General features: G+C 45.7%; 3 protein-coding genes across 3 annotated transcripts; 1 reads left to right on the top strand and 2 right to left on the bottom strand.

Moving 5' to 3' along the window:
- Nucleotides 1-1,607: 1,607 nt before the first annotated feature.
- On the bottom strand, nt 1,608-4,069 carry F4812DRAFT_69300 (Rhodanese-like protein). Its single transcript, XM_047939321.1, has 5 exons — nt 4,059-4,069; nt 3,315-3,890; nt 3,191-3,258; nt 2,909-3,134; nt 1,608-2,848 (listed from the first exon to the last, which is right to left on the bottom strand). The coding sequence occupies exons 2-5, from the start codon at nt 3,551-3,553 to the stop codon at nt 1,714-1,716; spliced, it is 1,668 nt and encodes a 555-aa protein (XP_047789188.1). The 5' UTR covers nt 3,554-3,890; nt 4,059-4,069; the 3' UTR covers nt 1,608-1,713.
- A 7,336-nt stretch (nt 4,070-11,405) lies between these two features.
- Nucleotides 11,406-15,269, top strand: F4812DRAFT_433096 (DNA polymerase phi-domain-containing protein). Its single transcript, XM_047934598.1, has 3 exons — nt 11,406-12,651; nt 12,703-13,096; nt 13,152-15,269. Exons 1-3 carry the CDS (start codon nt 11,625-11,627, stop codon nt 14,827-14,829), a joined length of 3,099 nt encoding a protein of 1,032 aa, XP_047789187.1. The 5' UTR covers nt 11,406-11,624; the 3' UTR covers nt 14,830-15,269.
- A 420-nt stretch (nt 15,270-15,689) lies between these two features.
- Nucleotides 15,690-17,270, bottom strand: F4812DRAFT_465516 (uncharacterized protein; the record flags this gene model as incomplete). The annotated part of the gene is made up of 3 exons (XM_047938444.1): nt 15,690-16,450; nt 16,587-17,151; nt 17,253-17,270. 3 exons carry the CDS (start codon nt 17,268-17,270, stop codon nt 16,167-16,169), a joined length of 867 nt encoding a protein of 288 aa, XP_047789186.1. The 3' UTR covers nt 15,690-16,166.
- Nucleotides 17,271-20,161: the final 2,891 nt, after the last annotated feature.

Below are 20,161 nucleotides of genomic sequence, written 5' to 3'. Positions count from 1 at the left end.
AGAAAAATATCAGTACCGCTGTAACCATCTCCTCGTCATCAGTTCCTTCAAAAAGAAACCACGTACACATAATGTCCACTCCCTCCGCCTTCAGCATGAGAAAGACAACACATCAGTGTATTTATTCCCTTCTTTCCTCGCCCGGTTAAGACGGGTTACGTACCGACTCCGACTCAAGACCCACCTTGGACCCGCAATAGCTCCGATCCGTGTGTGGGGCCGAGCGCAACCTCCCTAAAATGGATGTTGACGGAACCGCGGCCGACGAGTCGGTCCGGATATAAAGACAATTGCAGGTGCCCAGGTCCCATCGAAAGGAAGGTTCCCAGGGTGATATATATCTGACAGCTAAGTCAATAGCGACAGTTCTAGTTTCAAATAAGTCCCTATTCCCAATGATCAGATACTTTCGTTGGTTTCTCGTATTTAAAATAAGTAATATCCGAATCTATTGAAATGTTTGTTATCATTATTTATTAGGAATTATCTAAGAGGTAATGTACCTACAGAACGTCATCACAACATTCACCTTCCGCGATTTTAGCTCACGCGCAATTTAAGGTACAATTCATGTTGCGCATCGCATTTTTGCACTTCATATTACTAAGGAGCTAAGCTACATTACATAGCCCTTAGCCCAGGAGGGTTTTTCTTTAACTGGGTATCATCCACCGCAAACCCCTTCCCTGGAGCGCAACGAAAGAAAAACAACCTTGCGTCCGCAGAAACAAACCTTTAGGAGGACCAGATGTAAAAAGGCAGAAAAAGGAAAAACTAATGTACAAACCGGCAAGCAAGATGGTCGAGCTAATGAGTCCTGTACTCAAGAGGAGAAAGTAGGAAAGGTACAACTATGTCGAAAAACCACGAAGCCCCTGGCGCCTCATCCCCAGTTCCCTTAATACCTGGAAAATAACGTGGACTTTCATCTGGCTTTTACAACCCCTTCCCATATCTGCAGTCAATCTGGTCTCCTAACGTCTGCGACGCAACATGTAACTCTTTCGCCAAATCTTCGTGCACTTCGCCCATAGTGCGTATCATCAACAGCATGTCTCCTAGGCGTCGTGCCGTAAATAGTACGGCTTCATCTAGAGTAAGAATAATACGGGATCTCATGCTGAAAAGGTTCCGGAATGCATAAAGAAAAACAAGGAAATCGTAGTTGCAGGTATTGTGGATCGTGATGAACCGCGATCATATCGGGCATAGTACTCCTCGTATTGTCGAGAAAGTATCGAAATCGTAGAAATGGTAATGTGACTCGTAGGAAAGAATTCGTGAGTTACCAACCCCCTAAAGTGGAGGTGTCGAACTGGATGTCTCGACACGGGACTTGGAAGCGTAAGCTTCGATGCCCGTCGAAATAATAAGATAGGTGCCTGGGGAAAAAAAGACCAGGCGCCAGACCCCTAAAGCCATACGCCATGCTATGATAACACATAACGAGAATTAAATCAAGGCATCGGCCAATGAGCAGATCAGATACCGGATCCAACATAGCCCCAGGGCAATGCAACCGGCCGGTATGCTATGCAAATGCCTGTCTAATGCTGAAACTAAATGGGGTATAATAAAAACAATCGCGACCCAAAATAACCGGGTCGGAAATGAGGAGTTAAAAAGCATAATGAAAACGATAAGACAAAGAATCGATAGGAAAAGGACAGAAGTGTCGGTTTGGTTTGGCCTGAAAAAAGGCCGGTATGGTGTTTAGAAGGATGCCATGCGGCGAGCAGGCGATCGGTTATTGCCAAGGATCGGCGAGTTGCCAATCATCATGACTGGAGACGGGTGTTCATAACGTCTTTCAGGAGCAGTAGGCGAAGCTTGAGCCATCGATTCTCGATGTCCAAAAGCAAAAGTCTTGGCTCTACCCAGACCTTTTCTCTTCTGTTGGAGCTTGCCTAATTCCCGCTCACATGTTCTAGCATGTTCCTCAGCGCCCATTTCCACATAGGCCTGAGGATAGCATCGATCACGATGCTCGACGAAGAACTCACTATACCCACCGTCAAGGATATAAACTTCCGGGTACGTGAGGTGCGGGTAGCACTCAGCATTGAACATGCGGTCTGATGCGCGAATATGACGGGCCATCATTGGCGCACGGCAAGCAGAATATTCACAGTGGAAAATCAGAAGCGTCTTTCCGTCCATAGGGTTCTCAAAAAGATGTTTGGCCAGCAGTTCCTTGTCATTGTAGTTGACAGCGGCATCGATATGGCCTCCATCATACTCGTACTCGAACCGGCAATCAATAATCATCTTTTGTGTGTAAATATCGTTGAATTTTCCATCCAACACGTCAAGGAAAGTATCTCTCGATATACGCGGGATGTTGTCGTTCTCACCCTCGGGGTAGAAATGGGGTAAAATCGGATCTTGGGATTCCTCAATGTCCATTACGGACTGCAATGTGCTCTGAGGAAGATGTTCCTCGGAGCTGGCTTTTATAACGTCACCTGGGCTATCGAACATACTGATAGATCGACGATATTGTCGGCGAGTTCGTGCGAATGGATTCGAAGTTTTACGGACGTGGCTAGGAATAGGGGAACCGGAACCATTTCGGATATCTCGGGCCCCAGTAAGGCTTGCAAACTGAGCCTTGGATCGGGTGCAGCCGGCATTGCCGGGAGTTGGGCTATTTGCGGTTGACGGCCTCCGATCCTGAAGGGGAGAGTTGTCGAAACAATCGCCAGGAGACATCGTCGAAGACGGGGATCCAAAGCGGAAAGCGGAAACTTGGTTTTCTGGGTGTGTTTTACTGGAGAGAAGAGCACTAGTGGTGTATCCCTTGGTTCGGGATAGAGATGGCCGGCGCAACCCACCTCGCTTTCGGCTACTATGATTTTGTCATTAGTATTGTCAAGATATTTTCAGGGTCTACCATAATACAACTTACTCAAACAGCACCTTGGAGGGCTCTAGACCCACATTAGATTGTCGTGACATAGGGATAGGCGAGTCCATCATCATATCCTCCCCATGCGTCCCCTGAGGTGTAGGTGAGGCAACCTCGAATGAACTAGAGAATGAGTCTTTATTAGGCATAGGTGAAATATCCATAGCATCATCATATCCACCCAAAGGAGAGGAAGCCACAGGTAGCGGTGGAGTTGTAACATAACCTTCACACGGATATTAGTACTCGACGCCCACCATATTTAGACACGTGACAACATACCCCGATTCTCAATGGCTTCCATCATATTTGACGTGAAAAGTGCGCGGCGAGGAGTAGGGAAACGAGGACTAATTTACCGTATCAGTATCAAAGCCGCCTTCGGTATTTTCTATTTTCAACCTACCTATCCTCGCTGTCGATTCGGAAATTTTGCGAAAGGTCTGCTGCGAGGCTAGCAGCGGGAGAAGAACCGCGGACGTTGGAATGGTTGAAGTAATCAGGATTTGATCGGTGTAATTGCTCGCGAATACCAAAGTTATTCGAACCGAAAGGGTTCCGAGTTGGCATGTAGTGACGAGACTGTTGTCCCCAGGCCGGAGTTGGGGTGGGGCGCATAGCCGCCAAAGGCGAAGAACCGTCCATGATTGATGATGAATGAGAAAAGTGAGGATGTACGATAGATAACCTTACTCCTCAACATCTACTTCTTAAAACAATCTCTTGTAGGATACGATTGTAATATAACGAGCGCCGTGATTAACGAATGCTCCCCCCGTATTCTATGATGTAAGAAGTTGTATCTAATTTCCCAGAAACCAACTCTCGCTAGATTCTTCGATATGGGTTCTTCTATACCAGAGCGTTATAACGGTCGATCGATACGATGTCTTAAAGTCTATGGAATTAGGTAGTTTCGTAATCCTGGATTCCAATTGGCGTGTAGGATTCAGTCGAACTTTATGTACAGAGAGGGAGGGAACTAAAAGTTACCAAAAGAAAATTTAGTTCTCATATCTCGCCAAAGTCCAATTGAAGGATGATATAATACAATTGCAAATTCAGCAATCCATATGTGATCATGCGCAGATCATAGGATTTAAGAATCGCGGGGTGAAGCTATATCCAAGTAACCTTTTTCAAAACATACCTTGTGCAGCTGGATCTGCGAAAGCTAGAATTGCCTAAATAGGAAGGTCGGTGCTCTCAATGCGTGTAAGTAGGAAGTAGAAAAGTAGAATGATGTATGGGCTATGGCTAATCCCTCTAGCATGTGCAGAAGTCAATTGCTTAATGGTGCCGTAGCGAATTGATCTTTAAAAAGTCTATCCGCAAAGTCTCGAATAAAAAATCCCCAAAGCTGGTGAACTGGTGAACCGTTGATGTAGATCTGATAGAAAAAAAAAAGATTGTCCCGTCCATAAAAACGACACCGAGATGAACACTTCGTTATGCAGAATAACGTCTATCCTCTAATATAGACGTAACTAAGAAAGTGTCATAGAAAGTGTCACCTAGATGCTGTTGAGAAAGGGACGTCGACATTTAAGAAGTCGGCTGCAGAAGGGGAAGAATGGGAAGTGAAAAAAAGGTAGAAGGGGTTTTGATGCTTTTTGTTCTCTAGCTGACGGTTTGCAGAAAGCCGGTAGCTAGTAGCCAGTAAGTGTGGAGAAATTCAGTTACAATGATGGTTGCGAGGTAACGCAGCCTGGTCCTAGGCTTGCGCACCCAATCCCAGCGTTGGACAGCCCTCTACAGTGCCCACTAACCTTTGGTCGCTAGGGCAATCCAGCGGGTGCTCACCGTTGCCAGGTTGCCCTGTAGCTGAATAGGGCAGCTACCAGGTCTAACTGAAGTTACTCAGGTACCTTCAACTAACCTCACTCACTGTTTTAGCTGCCAAGACGGCCAGGGTCCCAAGTGAGATTGGTTCCATTGGTGGGACAGCGGGGCGCTAAAATTACACTAGAAGCTATTTCTTTGGAGCAAGAAACGTGCGAGTTGGTTACATCATACCTAGGTACCTGGCAACGGGGAAACAGCCAGCAACCTAACCTTGAAAGCCTTTAGCGGTGAATGGTGAATGCCCATGAATGCCTTGTAAGCCTTTGTAATTCTGTTCCTTTTTCTATCATTTTAGGTACCTACTTACCTACAGTATGCATACATGATACCTACCTAGATACCTGGGTACATGTTTTTTTATCTCGGGTCTAGAAATTTACAAGCGTCTACCTAATTGTATCTATCCATTTACATACATGCATGATCAACATTGAAGCAAAGAAAAGCTTCAACTTAATATTTCTATTTGCAACGCACAATACATATGCAGATCATTGGACCCTCTAACACGAGCTGAGTACAGTGAATACAGCGCATACAGCTACCTAAGCTACCTAAGCTACACATGTGTTCAATTTCGTACATCCCTGGGCCAGGCATGCTAATAATCGAGATCCCACTGCCAAAAGCTAGCTACCTTACCTACCGGATCAAGCTTAACTGAGACAAGTTCTTCCGCTCGGCTGCGAGATCATCCTTCGTCAGACATGTTCATCCGATTGAATAGCGAGCTTGAATAAATCATTCGTACAAAAGTGATATAATACACGGGAACGTTCCGTCGCTACCGTTTCTCTCTCACCACCAAACATCCTATCATTAGGTACTGAATATTTACTTACAAGTCACTCCCTCATCTGGCTATTCATGTCATCTCACCCCATTCTCGTAATTACCAACTAATCGAGGTAAATACCGCACATATATATCGACATGATAATGATGCATAAGAATACTATGCATACCATAGCTTAGCTTCCGCCTTATACCTACTCGGCGATCATCTTGCAGAAATTTCATACTCCATACAATCGTACATGCTTTAAAACATCAGATGGACATATTTAAGGAAATACCCCGGCCTGTGACAAGTGAATTTGTTTGTATGTATGCGCGCATAAGGGTCCACTAATGGGGATTCTCAGCGTTTGGCTATTAGCCCCGGTATCAACTGCAAGGTTTTCGAGGCTGAGACGAGCTATTCGAGCGGAAGTTTCGAAAGGGAAAAAGAGAAGAAGAAAAAAAGTTGCATCCAGAGCATAAGATATTCGTCAGCCTTCTACGGAATAACTCGACTACTGTTTCTTGGTTATATCTTATAACGATGTCGTCACTTTATCCGACAAATTAAATTATTAGGTCTTAATCCAAAGTGAGCTCAAGGTAGACAGACACTCGGCGGCTGCAATGAAGATAATATTTGCCCGGAACAACTCACTTAGCTAGGGGAATGAGGCTGTCTTGGCCCAGATTACCTGATTCACAACCACTTTTTATCCCATGTCTAATTGCTTTTCGAGGTCTCGGTTCTTTTCTAAAGATAACCAGATGTCCGCCAGCGCAAATTTACGATTTACGATTTCTTAGGTTACCTAGGTACACTAAACCAAATGACAGAATGGCAAGCGAAGCAGATGGTTCTACATACTACCACTAGTTGTTAGGTACGGCTTATGGCTTATAGATGAACCCTGTCTCTCCTACGGTACCATTTGCTTACTGGGCTGATTTTTCAAAATCCGTCCTGATTTGTCGGTAGTTGGGACCCGCGTTTCCGAGCACCTATCCTTAGGCCGAACGCCAAAGGTACAATACGCCGTCAGGTAACGCAATTATGTTACCTTCCCTACCCCAGATCTTGTGTGCCCTCCAAGAACCTTGTCGCTCGAAATAGAGAGCGATGCACACATATGTCGACGAATATTCTTGTTTCGAATATACCCTAGGTAAGTATATATATGATTGACATCGTGCTTCTTTCAGATGCAAGCATTCACATAACCTACGATGGGGCTTCCAACGGACGTCGGGGGGCCCCACGATACAGTGCGCTGAAGGATCTTCCGGGGCTTCTTTGCTTTATTACCTAGCTTCTGACGGTTGCTACGGTGCTTGCAGCAATAAGCACAAACCCTAGCTTACTATTCGCATGGATTACCGTCGCCCACTATGTACACTTATGTGCGTTGGGACCTGATGAGGGAGAAAAATGACAAGGAACCTCCTCCCGGGCCGCACCGATAAGCAATAAGTAATCGGTATCTTGCGCTGGGCTAGTCCCTGAAGTTTTTGAGTTTTTTTTTTTAACAGTATTGAAAGGGAGTGGGTTGGTTAGCTGATGGTATGCTTTTTACAATATAAAAATGACACTCATTATCAATGCCGGGCTCACCCTGCGGCGTATCCGGTAGCGATTGGGCTTAACAAGCGTGAGCCCCATTAGTCCATCATGAAAATTTGAACCTCACCGACGCTTGCGGTGCTATGGGCGCGGACGAGGGGACGTACTGTACGACGATGTGGAGGAACTAAGTAGCTCTAGATCTTTTAAAACCTTTCAACGCCCCTTACGCTTGAGCCTCACTCGGGGAAATTATTTTTCACAAGCTCAAATTTGAGGCAACGACGAAGCCTTAATTTGAAGTCTTAAAAGGGGGTCGCTGACTATTTACTCGATATCCATCATCCTAACCCAAACGTTGGCTCCGTCCATCTCTACGGCAACGGGAAAGGCCCCTGGAGAGTGGACATATAACTGAAAAGAATAAATTAATTGCAACACCTAACCCAAGCCACCTAGCAGCCTTCTTTTTTTAAAACCTGGGGACACTCCGGATGTGTCTGTCCGCTCCCTTTGTTAACTTTTCTAAACGATAGACAAATCGATAGTATGTGGACCATCTTCCGATCGCGCATTGAGAACTACGATCTCCTAGCTCGTGGTAGACGTCATTTGCACGTTCCTACAAAAGGCAGGATCTTCGTGGCTGCTCTCTTGCTCTCTGTAGCATACACATACATACACGCGACCGAACTATCGTCATAGTCTCTGAAAGGGTTTTGAACCAACGTACTTGGATGGGAAACCCTGTTCGGAAACACATGCGCTCAGGGTATGTTGGAAGAGTCGACATTTTGCCTACACACCAGATCCAAAATGTATCGAGATCTTGATCACTGTTGATTTGTTTACATTTCATACATAATCGGGTGCTGTCGTGCTTGACCGCCTTCGGATTACTTGCATAAGTTATGCGGCAGCAAGCATGGTATAGGCGAATCACAGCGCGGCCCGGGAAGAAGAAAAACATCTTGTCAAGATCCAATAAGATGGCCAGATTGCCTTGCCGACGTCGCGTTTACATCGCCGAGCCCTAGGCGCCTATTTTAGTGAGACCTTCAGCTGTCGCCAAACAAAAAGAAAAGTCCTAAACCGTACTTCCAGACTAAGGAATCCCTTAGACAACGAGGTCTTTTTTTTTTTCTTTTTTCTCAATCCACAACTTTGGAACACCATGAAGCCACTAGCGACTCGTGAAGCTAGAAGAAGAATAAGTTGCTATTTCTAATAAGACAACACATGGTACCATCTTCTATTTAATAGAACCTATTAGCCATTTACCTAATACCACCATGATCAAATGATTGTGTGATTCAAGATTACACGGGCTTGTTTGACATCTAACAAGCAGCAAGGATGAAAAGAGGGGTTCTACATACGCTACCCGTAAGCGTCCGCCGAGATGCGGAGTTGGGAAGAAGAGAAGAGGGGTTGTTTAACAGGTACAAGAAGTAAACAGTAAGAACGCGCAACCTCGCGTGTCACTGTAAACATTTAGCCCATGTCCGCATCACGATATCACGAGGAGCGGCTAAGCTTCAAAGAGCTTAAAGCTTGCGGGCAAAACGGACAAGGGGGGGGGGGGGGGGGGGGGGGGGGGGGAAACAAAAAAACACCGCGGGACCCGAGAGGGGCGTGTTGCCAAAACCACCCCCCAAAAAAAAAAACCAGGCCCCCCGCCCCCCCCCCCCCCCCCCCCCCCCCCCCCCCCCCCCCCCCCCCCCCCCCCCCCCCCCCCGGAGACGAAAAGAAAGCTCGGATCTCTAGAGTTGCATTTTTCGAAATCCTACGCCGAAAAAAAAAAACCTTGCAGCCCTGAGCCATTTGGGACTGTTCTCGGGCCAGCCAGATGCGATCGAACTTAGCCCATAGGGACACCACGCATTGCGTTTTTCCTCTGACCTGAACCAGTAATGGCTAGACCAAGGATCGCCTATTGGCCCGTTTCGACGGACCTCAATTCACACAGCCAGCCCATCTCACCTGACTGTCACAGCCTCTGAAACGGCTGAGTCCATGCGGATGGGTCGAGGAATATCGGGAAATCCTATTTAGCGTTTTTCTTCCGAAATGAAATAATGCGTACTAACTAACACGTACCTAGGTTAGCATAGAGAACGTCTCCGTTAGAGCCGCGTTATCGTTTCCGGATCTAACGCATTGTTTTTTTTTGCTCTCCCATTCATTCCGAAGCGCGGTTAGCTATGTTAGGCCCATATATCTGCGGCACCGGCTAATTTATTAGTTTATATACAAAATTCGACGTTAGTCTTTTCGGTCTTTTTTTTTTTCAAGACATCGCAATTCAAGAGAACCATGGGAAAATATATAGTCGGCTATTAAACCACTCTTCCTTCACATGGTTGGATTTTCCTTGAGTTACCGCAGCGGCCAGTTCGGTTCCTTTAGGATTCCGGGAATCCTTAACGAATGCGTCCTTTGATCACATGCCGAGAGGAGTCGACTCCCACAAGCTACCTCTGAAAGAGTAGGTACGGTTCATGTAAGAAGGCAGGAATGCCTATAGCTCGACATCTCAACAGGTTATAGTGGTATGATTTCCGCATATTGCGCTGCCTATCTAGAGCCTCGACTAGGTAGCCATGCAACTTCTTATGGGCATAGTGGGATGAACTTAGTCCCTCAACTACACTACCACTAAACATCGTGACCTTAGGGTTGACGCCAACCCATGTTTTGATAATTGAAATAAATCGAGTATATAAGTCCCTCAACAATCCATTCATCATACCAGAGTTACGCTAGCCAATCATATTCGTCGTAATAGATACATGGCGCCTAGAGGAGCTGCTAGGCGATGAAGAAATGCGATCATAACCCAAAGTATGGTACAAGTTCTACGATCCCGTAGATGAGACTAGCAACTGTTATGATCGACTCTAATGATATCAATCGAATATGGTTTATACTGAGTTGGAAAACGACTACGAGTTCTGCTAAGAGACTTCTTTTGCTTACAATTCCTCCACTTCACATTGCTACTCAGGAATGCCGCGGCTTTAAAACTTAGGCACCTGCACGTAGGAAGGTAGATGTAAACTATAGATTGAAGTCTGATCAGCCTTGAACTTTCTTTACTACCTAGTAGACAATGCCAAACACATACCTAATGTATAGTATATACTCTATGAGCTGTCGATGTCGTTGGTGATGATAAGTACTTAAGATATGCCAATACTAATGCTTTACTATTAGTAAATATCTAGCACGTCTCGTTGAGTGTATAAATAATATTGAAGACAGTCTCTGGCTATATGTGCTAAAAGTGTCCTTTACCTACCCTAACTAGAACTTTGACCTTCAATCCTTCGTTAAGCATCACTAAGCGGATGCCTATGATTATCTCTCCGCTACACTTCTTCTCGGCTCTCCGTGTTTAACGTGCCATAGGTAAACTCTGGCTAGCAAGACTTGGTGCTGTCTTATGTGAATCTAGGTAGTAGCCATAAATATTGAATACTTACTTTGGCTTGCTTGGTACCTCTAATGAATATCAATACTAACATAAACACCTATTTAGGTGACTGCCTACTCAGGTAGGTAGAGGAATTTTGAATTTTGTAAAGAAATTCACTTTCCTTGACTTTCTTTCTCTCTTTTATTCAAGGTATATTAATTATAAGGCAATTTCTTTAATACACTTTACTATTTCCCACCTTTATATGACTACTAGTCTGAACAACTTTGAAATGAATACTCTCACATCCGCTATCTATTTATCCATCTGCAAAGTCCCTTTTGATGTTCAAGTGTCCTTTTTCTTCCTTGAGAACGTTCATATTTCACACATGGCTGCGCTCTCGCAGTGGAGTGTTTGATATGAATACGAGAGATTCGAGGCCTCGGATAAGAAGTGAATGAACGAACGAAGAGGCTCTCAGGTTCTCTAGTATGCCTTTCTCTAGCATATGAATATCATGTACTTAATATTGATAAATTTATGTATTAATGCTCCACATTATCGTAACTAAACTACCTGTGCCTGGGGTTCCTGTTGATCTCTTGGCCTAATTATTTTAACCGAAAGATATTCGGAAAAGCGTGTTTATCTGCTTACATAGGATCCATAGGAAAGTATATGACGTCAACTGCATCTCGGACGCTAGGTCGCGTCAGATTACGCGACGAGGCGTACAAGCGCCTTAACCTAGAGCGTCCCGGGATGGTGGGGTAAGCTAACTCGACGCTAAAGCTGACCGCCTACTATTTTTGGAGGCACCAAAGTGGCAGGATCTTATCGAGATCTTATCGGAATTTTATCGAAATCTTATCATCTCAGAAAAAAAAAAAAAAAAAAAAACAAAAAGTTGGGCTAAAAAGTTTAGTTTATACTTTGACTTGTTATAATTGACATCCTTAGCAAATACATACCTACTATATAATGTATGTAACATTGCAATAAACTTACGAATACGACACGACTAATTGCTCAAATCAATTGAACCAACGCCCGACCATAATCTCTTGTATAAATCCAATTAAATAATATCTCGAGCACTTTCCTATAAAATGGGCAAGAGGAAGCGCGGCGCAAACAAAGCCGGCCCCAATGGTAATCAGCCTACGCAGAAGCGCGCAAAAACGGAACAGGCTTTGTCAAACGGTGTTGAAGTTCCGAGCCTTGACTTGGAAAAAGCACCTTTTACGGAAACGCTGAATGGGGAAGCTCGTAGACGGGAAGCTAAGGTATACGAATTGCTTGGAAGCGCCGATAGCGACGAACGAATTGCTGCCGCCGATGCGCTCATCACCGGGCTTCTGGCTTCCTCGGAAGCCGCACTCGAAAGACATCTCGACAATCGTCTATTCCGTGGCCTTGCGAGTTCGCGTAACGCCTCCCGAGTTGGTTTCAGCCTCGTGATAGCGGAAATACTAAACCAGCTGTTCGGACCGAAGAACCTCGCCAAGTCGAAATATACTGGCCTGACCTTCGACAAGGTGCTGAAAATTCTGGTGGAAAAAACAACCCCTAGCGGAAGTATTCCAGGTCAAGAGGAGAGGGACTATTACTTCGGTCGACTTTTCGGTCTACAATGCTTTGTAGAGTCCAAGACTCTTTTCGACGAAGAATCCCGATGGTTGAAAGTCCTGGATCTGTTGTTGAAGATGGCCGATAAGAAAGTCTGGATGAGATCGCACTGCGGATGGGTTATCGTTGAATCGCTGCCCCAGATGGGACAGGACAGAGCAGAAGCAACACTTCAGAAACTTGCTGATATCGGGCTCGGCAAAACAGCAGAGGGGATCGGAATCTGGACGAAGGCGCGGGGTTGTTATCCTAATCTGAAAATACCCGCAAAGCCGTGGCACGATCCTATGAACCCGAGTGTTTTATCCGAAGTGGCTCGAGTATTAAGAGATAATGTGGCGCAAGATAACGGAGAGGACGCGGCAACTGTCAAAGCAAAACAAGGCGGTTGGAGCGCCCAATTACATTTTGTCTGGGATCTTATACTCGCGACATTCCTCGGTTCAGAGACAGATGGAAAGCAGAGTAAAGACCAGCTGAAACTGTTCTGGACCACCGTCATCGATGGTAAGTGCATTTTATAAGTGATTGTATTAACTGGACTAATTGAGATATTAGATGGTCTATTCTCCAAGAATGCTTCTGACGCTCAGAAGTTCCGAGGCTTCGGCATATTTCAAAAGTTCCTTCACGGGCTTGCGGCAGGAAAGCCTGATTTTGCTAAGGAATTATTTACTCGGAATTTGATGAAGTGTTTGATGAACCAAGCTGCTAAAGAAGATCGGTATCTTCATCGTGCTGCGCTGAAAAGCCTCCAATCGATCGAGAGAGCTGTAGAGGTCTCGCCGGAGCTTCTGCTACTGGTCCTAAACGAGCTAACCGGAAAAGCTGGTGCTTACGACTTCGATCAACGAACGAGTACGAAGACCATTGAGAACCTACTGCAGTGGGCTACTCCGGATAACGCCAAGAGTGTTCTCAAGCTCCTTCGGGATCCCATTCTCGTAGTCGAGTAAGTGTCAATTCTGTCCAGTTCATAATGGATCGATTAATTAACCTGATGATAGGAGTGCTAGTGATGCCGAAAAGCTAAGACAAGTATATGCTGGCTACGTTTCTAAATTGGCAATCCAAGCAAAGCCTGCATCGAGCGATAACGAGGGTGTAAATATCGCCGAACTTGGCGTTAAAGAGCTAGCTGCATGCGCATATTCTGTACAGTCGCAGTTTAAACCGGAACTTTCAGATAAATCACGAGAAACATTCCGTAGATTACTTGCGTCTACGATTGGAAAGGTAATGAGGCGGCGAGATGATGCTGAATATCTTTGCAACGCGGTTATCTCTGTCGAACCCTCGGCGGTGGATATGAGCGGTGAGATCAAAGCTGAAAGGGATAGCGCATTAAAGGCCATACGGAAATTACTTAAAACAAGCAAGAAATCAGATAGCAAGAATGCTGGAGCTTCGGTTGGCCTCGCCTTGCTGTACGCTATTACGATACTACAACTATATGATGGAGCACCTGATGCTCTTGGCATTCTTCAGGATTTAGAGAGCTGTTCTGAGAAGATGAAGAGCAAGGAAGGCGGTAGCTCAGAACTTTTGGTAGAAATATTGCTCGCATTAGTCTCTCAACAGTCACCAATGATGCGGCAGATCAGCGAGCAGGTGTTTGAGGCATTCACTTCACAGATAACCCCCGAAGCTCTCGAACTTCTAACGGAACCACTTCTCGCGGAGGAAAATCAAAAAGGATACCAAGCCCTATTTGAAAATCTTGAAGATGAGGATGTGGAAATGGACGATGCTGAAGACTCAGGTTCTGAAGATGAAGCGGAAGAGTTGGACGATGAAATTTCGGAAATTGGTTCCGACGTCGAATTCGTTACCTTGAACGGTACCGAGGCAACACCTGACGATGAGGATGATAATGAAGATGAGGACGAAGACGAGGATGGCGAGGATGAGCAACAAGGAGAAGCGGATGCTAAAGAACTCGCGGATCTTGACGATGCCCTTGCAAAAGTCTTGGGGAGCCATCGCCTGGATAAAGACAAGGATGCCGAATCGTCAGATAATGACTCGGATATGACAGACTCCGAGATGATGGCGCTCGACGACAAGCTCGTCGAGGTCTTCAAGCAGCGGGCCAAGAACGCAGGTAAGAAGAAGGAAAAGAAGGACACCAAAGAGTCGGTCATCATGTTCAAGCACCGCGTCCTCGACCTCATCACCCTCTACCTCAAGCACGAGGCTGCCAATCCCTTAGCCTTCGGCCTCTTGTTACCGCTCCTAGGAGTCGTGCACTCCACCACCGCCAAGCCCCTCGCTAACAAGGCGGTCGCGGCCATCGAAAACTTCTCCAAGGCCTTCAAGAAGGCGCGGGCCGCCGCGAGCAGCGATAACAAACACGAGCTTCAGCTGGACGCGACGGCGCAACTCGCGCTGATGCGCGAGATCCACCAGCGAGCCGCCAAGGACGCGGCGCACGCCTACGGCCGCGCGGCGTCCACGGCTAGCTTGCTAGTCGCCTCGAGCCTCGTCGCCGCTGCTGCTGGGGATCACGTCGGCGACGTCAATGCGCTGTACGCGCACACGTTCACCGAGTGCCAGAAGGGCGCGCTTAAGCTGCCGGGGTTCTTCTTCACCGACTGGGTTAATTGGGGAATGGGACACGCGGCGAATGCCCAACAACAACAACAAAAGGAAGGTGATAAGGGGAAGGAGGCAGTGGAATCGTGAAGAATTGTTTACATTGCCTACCTGCTTACCCAAGTAGGTAAGGCCACATATCTACCTGCCGGTATGTTACCTAAGCCATGTTGACTGGGCAACGAGAACGAGATTTGCATGGGCAGCTACCCTACCTAACCTAACCTAACACGTTGTGGATATCCGGGTATATAATCCATACGTAGCGTCGTCGAAGATGCCAAATATAGCACAGTAGCCAGATAGATAGATACCTTACTATGTACCTAAACTTACCCAATGCTAATGTTTCGTGTTAGTTAACAGGTAGGTACCTAACTAGTGTAAACCGTGCTGTGCCTTCGTATAACCCCCTTTTTTGCTCGCTTGCATGAAAGATTGAAGCCCGAAGAGCCTAATACCTAATAATTCTGCGGCGTGGGTGATTTCGGGTACGATTGCTGAGAAATGAGCTGCGGGAACACTGTGACACACTAGGTAAAAGGGGGCGGGGCGTGGGGTTTTGTGGAGGAAGTTATGTAGGAGATACGCGGATGGTGGATATAGCGACGAGGACAAAGCAAAGCAAATTAACTAACCCCATAACGTGTGAGGAAACCAGATAGTATTCTATTATCGTCCTGAGGTTATCCGAATTTCAACGTCGGAATAACTAATTCCTCCATGTAAGTGCTATCATCACGACTTCTATTCCCCACAATAGGAGTATCTTCAACAATCCCTGACTAGGTTCCTATTTTAATACGACTTCGCCAGAAGTTCACTTAGTTGCGACATCCTTCTAGTTGTAATAGTTATTGATTTCTGTCCGCTATATGGACTTCCGCTATTAGCGTAAGGTACTTCGAGTTTTGAGGTTAATATCTTCTTTCCCTTTGACCGCGTTCCTTGGCCATCTGATCCCCATTGCTTCTCAAGTTACGGTCTTCAATAACTCGTACATACCCACAGGCTGTTTAAATTTGAATTTGAGCTTCTTTGCACAAGGAGGTCAGTGTTCCTATCGCTAATGACTATATCCTGTTTAACATCCAAGGCTCTCTTGATTTGCTATGAGTGCCGGCGACGCGGCACCCCTGGAACTCCTCGCAGCGTTCCTAGAATGCCACGTTTCTGACGGCACCATCAGTTGCCGCCAATTTCGTCTTCGGTAATAGTCTTTGCTGTTTTCATATAGTATTATAGGTACTCTGTCAGTACTCAACGCGGAGCTTTGACTCTTCTATTGGTTGTTGTGTTGTATGTATGGTATCAGTCGTGCCTGGTAATGCTTGAGTGGGAAAGTGTATAGTGAGAAAAGTGTATGTTGTAAAGTGGAATCGCTAGGGCCGTTGGTGAAATTGGAATCATCACATTCGTAGCTGTTGCTATTGCGCGCATTTCACCACCCAAGCCCCGATAATGGCGAAAAGCGCACAAGCTATCTTCGCCTTCACGGCCTTGTTGCATAGCCAGTTGTTAATGGGCTGGCAAGGCGCATATGAAGTAAAAGATGTTAGGTTCGGTAAGGATCCGAACGAGACGGCGTAGTCATAGAGGGCGTCGCGGAAGTTGAACAGGGTACTGATCGGCGTGGAGCGACATGACAGAGCTTTGAATCGGACAGCCTTTCTGGGGGATTCTGTTTCACCTTCGAACCCGTCCACGTCTTCTTCAAGATTTGTAAAGTCATGAGTAATATAAATGTAAGATGCTCACGCGAAGCATAACCTACACTAGGTTCTTAAAAAAAGAGGATTTATTGTCTTGTCGAGGTCCTTGCAAAACCAGGGCGATAACGCAATCACTAGATCCAGAGCCTATCTTTGAAAGGCACGTATTCTTTATAGCGTCGTAATCGATATACTCATATCTGAGATTATCCCGCGTGGTGTTGTTGCGCAAGATGGTTAGTTCTTTAGGATGTGAGAGCTTATTTAGCCGGAGCTGCCTAAGGAAGCGGTCTTGTTGGGACGGAGGCAGAGTCTCGGTCAAGAAAAGTTGCCTGTGCGAAATCTGATCTATGGCCTGGTGGAGGACCGGCAACTTTGGTCTCCATCCCTCGCTAGACAAGAGCATGTCGTAGACTTCGTCGAATATAACCCTGTCGAACTCGTACCGTATTCGCTTTCTATGTGCGAAAGCCTGCCACTCTTTATAGGACAGAGCTTCGGGTATCACTAATACCACAGAGGTAGAAGCATGAGGGTATGAGGAGTTATAAATGTGGACAGATATGTTGAGGCTTTCTAGAGCTGCTTTGGTATGGATTTGCAACGATTTTGTAGGCTGTATAACAACCGTGCAGCTTTCCGGTTGAACATACGCTGGAAGTGCAAAGCTCAAGGACTTCCCACCGCCGGTCTCCACAAACTAAATTATTTTGTTGCAAGTAATGTCGTAGGGATGATTTAATAAACAGACTGTATCGTTCTGCTTATCCGTCTGTTTGCGCGTGGTATGCAGTTGCATACAAGAGTCTTGTGCCGCATTATTTCCAGAAGGTAGACCAAAATTCTGATAAAAACTTTGGATCTCGGTCTGAGATAATAACTTTGGGAAGACCCCATCCAACGTTAAGAAGTTGGTCACAAAAGGAATTTGTCGTCCAGATATATGTAAGGTGTAGGTTTAGTGCAGCGAGGAAAGCCAACGGAGAGCTGAATGGAGGCTATCTCTCCAAGTTGCCCGACCATCTTTCTCAACTAATTTGGGACTTCATGGTAGGCACGCACCTATGCACAAATGATTCCCTTGGATTGTAGCATCACAAGGTGTGCATATAATCATCCCATTCATCGGAATTTAGGGTTTCGGTTAAGCCTGCCTGGACCAATGTATTATTCACGTCTTCAGCCTTCACCGGCTTCAGTTATGTTGATGTCTTCATGATCATTAGCGGCAGGATCGGGGTTTTCATCGCTATAGCCGTCACCATTAAATCAACGATGACACCAAGGTAGTTTTAGTTCTCAGCGTCTTGCGGAAGACTAAATGCTATGTCCAATGTGATAGTGTGAAAAGGACACGGCGGGCTGATGATGAGTTGGGGCGAACCATGGGGGTCGATGGTTGCGCAGGCGATGTACTGAGCATTCAGGGCACGATCTAATGAACTTCGCAAATTCTTTTCGATCGAGAACAAAGGATTGTAGATTATCCCGGGCCTACTTTCGCCGCCCAAGTAGTAGAACGTTGATGGTTGCCATCTCCATCCGTCGACCCTTGAGATGAAGAGGATGCGATATGAGGGTTTTGAAAGGGTACCGTTCCAAAATGATGTGTGGTATGATTCCTGAGGTGACGAGAGGGCAATAATATAGGGGATATAATGGTTATTAAGAGTATATACCGTTATTATCGATCCAATATAAGAATAGATCGATGTCTTGACCAAAGCCTAAGTATGTTGCTAATCCCGAGTTGGAATTTGCAATTGAGTTGTCGCATAAGCGAACAGGTGGCTTTTGTGGGTTAGTATTGGAATAGAAAGAACCCCAGGTCTTTTGATATGACTCCAATTGGGCAGGGGTTGGGTCTGCCGAAGGGATATATGGAGAATGAAGATATGTTTGCGGTACCTGCTTGGGGTACCACATTGGAAGAGGAATTTCCTCTCCAGCAAGTATATCTCTTATCAGGTCATTGCCGTTGTAGGCGTTGTGGAGGATGCTGTTTGAGCGATTCCAGCAGGTATGTTATTCCTCCTGGTCCTCCTGCTGTTCCAGGCAGATTGCCTGAGACTGGCTCTAGTTAGAAATAAAGTACTGACGAGTCAGGTCTGTGACTGGGAATATCACTTACAGAGTCCGTCTAGGAGCCGATTGATAGTTCTGAATCCCTTGGCTGTTGAATAGTTGATACCTGTAACATGCCACAGGTCGAGGATTAGATGTTTGATAAGATGTTCTCTGAACGTATTGTCAGTAGCTGATGATATTAGCTGAATAATTCGTAACCTTAACGGCGCTCCATCTCAGGAGGACGAGCTCCCCTGGGATCCTTCGGTATGAAATACTGTTATCCCCGGACACTTTCCAATGAAACCAGACAGTACTGAGCGAACGTATTAGAGCTCGGTCAGGCTTCCGTCTCTAGTCTGGTATTCACCCAACGTATTTACTTTGACTTTCATGACCGGCTTTCTGAGGATTGTATATAAGGGATCCCGTTCAAGTTTGCGAAGGCGGTCTCAACCACGCAAGTATTCCTCCCTTGTTCTTTTTGAGGGCTTTGATGTTCCCCAAGGCTTTTGTTAGAAGCTAACCACTTTCTTGACTTGTTGTCCATGGCTGTGCGCTTGTCACCTAGCGTTTGAGACGTCTCGAGGTTTGTAGGTAATAGTCCCTGAGCTGTTCCTGAACTACTCAATATACGTAGCTAATAGTTGGTTCATCTGGGCAGTTTTTCGAACATCTTATCTTTGTTGCAGTCCTTTTCAGTCAGCTGAGCATTTCGGGAACCGGACTGTGTAGTATTCCTAGATAGATATTGCGTTTGTGCCAGACCACCATGGTATCTTCAGGTTGGTCTTGTCAAAATAGAGATATGAGACAGAATATTGGTAGCTTCTGCCTGGGCCATGTCGTGGCGAGGGCTTGCAATCCCTGTCTAGCCTGGTTCGGCTGCTTTGTAGGACTAAAGGGTATATACTGTCCTTACTCTGGTGGACTAAATATAATAGTTGAACGGTTTGTTGAAGTTATAGTTGTTTCTCTGCTGTCAAACCCTTGTCTGACTTTGGGAGTGATGGTTGAAGTCCATAATATCGTTGATCTTACTTGATAAGTGGAGAGCGATAGGTAGTTTTGGTTAAACGACGCCATGTAACTCATATATAGGTCGTTATAGTTCTTAAAATATTCCAGAGGAACATTGTGTTGTGACAATGAATGTTTGGTAATAAATATATGAAGAAGGCTGTGTGTTTAATATAGTGATGAGTTTGGGTATTTTCGAAAGTGGAAGAGAGAAAGGTTTTTTTTTTGTGCGCCCTTATGTACCTAAGGAAGAGAGAAATTTTTTTTTAAAAAAGATATAGCTGCCTAAAAAACTCTGTCGCTGTGGTGGCAGTTGCGATACTTCACCTAAGGCACTGGCGCCTGCCTGTTGATACAGCCTGTATCTACGGTTGCCTTAGGCAATTTAAGTACTGCACCTACCTGCATAGAATTTTGCACATACGAGGCAGGTATGGACATATGCCTTAGCTTAAGTACCTAGGTACACTTAGCTCAGGTACTTACACTATGTATGTTAGGCAATTGCCAGAGCCTCGGGTATCTATGGAATGTAAGCTCTGGTATAACGTAGGGTTATGTACCTACATGTAGATAGTTGCCACCCTTATATAGAGGCAACTCACAATGTCAAACCACTGGAC

The sequence above is a fragment of the Daldinia caldariorum genome (assembly GCF_022478825.1).
Source record: "Daldinia caldariorum strain CBS 122874 unplaced genomic scaffold F4812scaffold_11, whole genome shotgun sequence".
In the NCBI taxonomy this organism is placed as follows: domain Eukaryota; kingdom Fungi; phylum Ascomycota; class Sordariomycetes; order Xylariales; family Hypoxylaceae; genus Daldinia; species Daldinia caldariorum.
The sequence above is the reverse complement of the archived record's forward strand: the minus strand, read 5'-3'. Positions and strand labels throughout refer to the sequence as shown.

Bases quoted from the DNA above. Each gene is read 5' to 3' on its own strand.
- F4812DRAFT_69300 (XM_047939321.1), bottom strand. From the start codon at position 3,553: ATGGACGGTTCTTCGCCTTTGGCGGCTATGCGCCCCACCCCAACTCCG. The intron at 3,259-3,314 runs GTAGGTTGAAAA...ACGGTAAATTAG, and splicing joins CGAATCGACAGCGAGGATAG to TCCTCGTTTCCCTACTCCTC. The intron at 2,849-2,908 runs GTAAGTTGTATT...ACAAAATCATAG, and splicing joins CCCTCCAAGGTGCTGTTTGA to TAGCCGAAAGCGAGGTGGGT.
- F4812DRAFT_433096 (XM_047934598.1), top strand. From the start codon at position 11,625: ATGGGCAAGAGGAAGCGCGGCGCAAACAAAGCCGGCCCCAATGGTAAT. The intron at 12,652-12,702 runs GTAAGTGCATTT...TTGAGATATTAG, and splicing joins CTGGACCACCGTCATCGATG to ATGGTCTATTCTCCAAGAAT. The intron at 13,097-13,151 runs GTAAGTGTCAAT...ACCTGATGATAG, and splicing joins GATCCCATTCTCGTAGTCGA to GAGTGCTAGTGATGCCGAAA.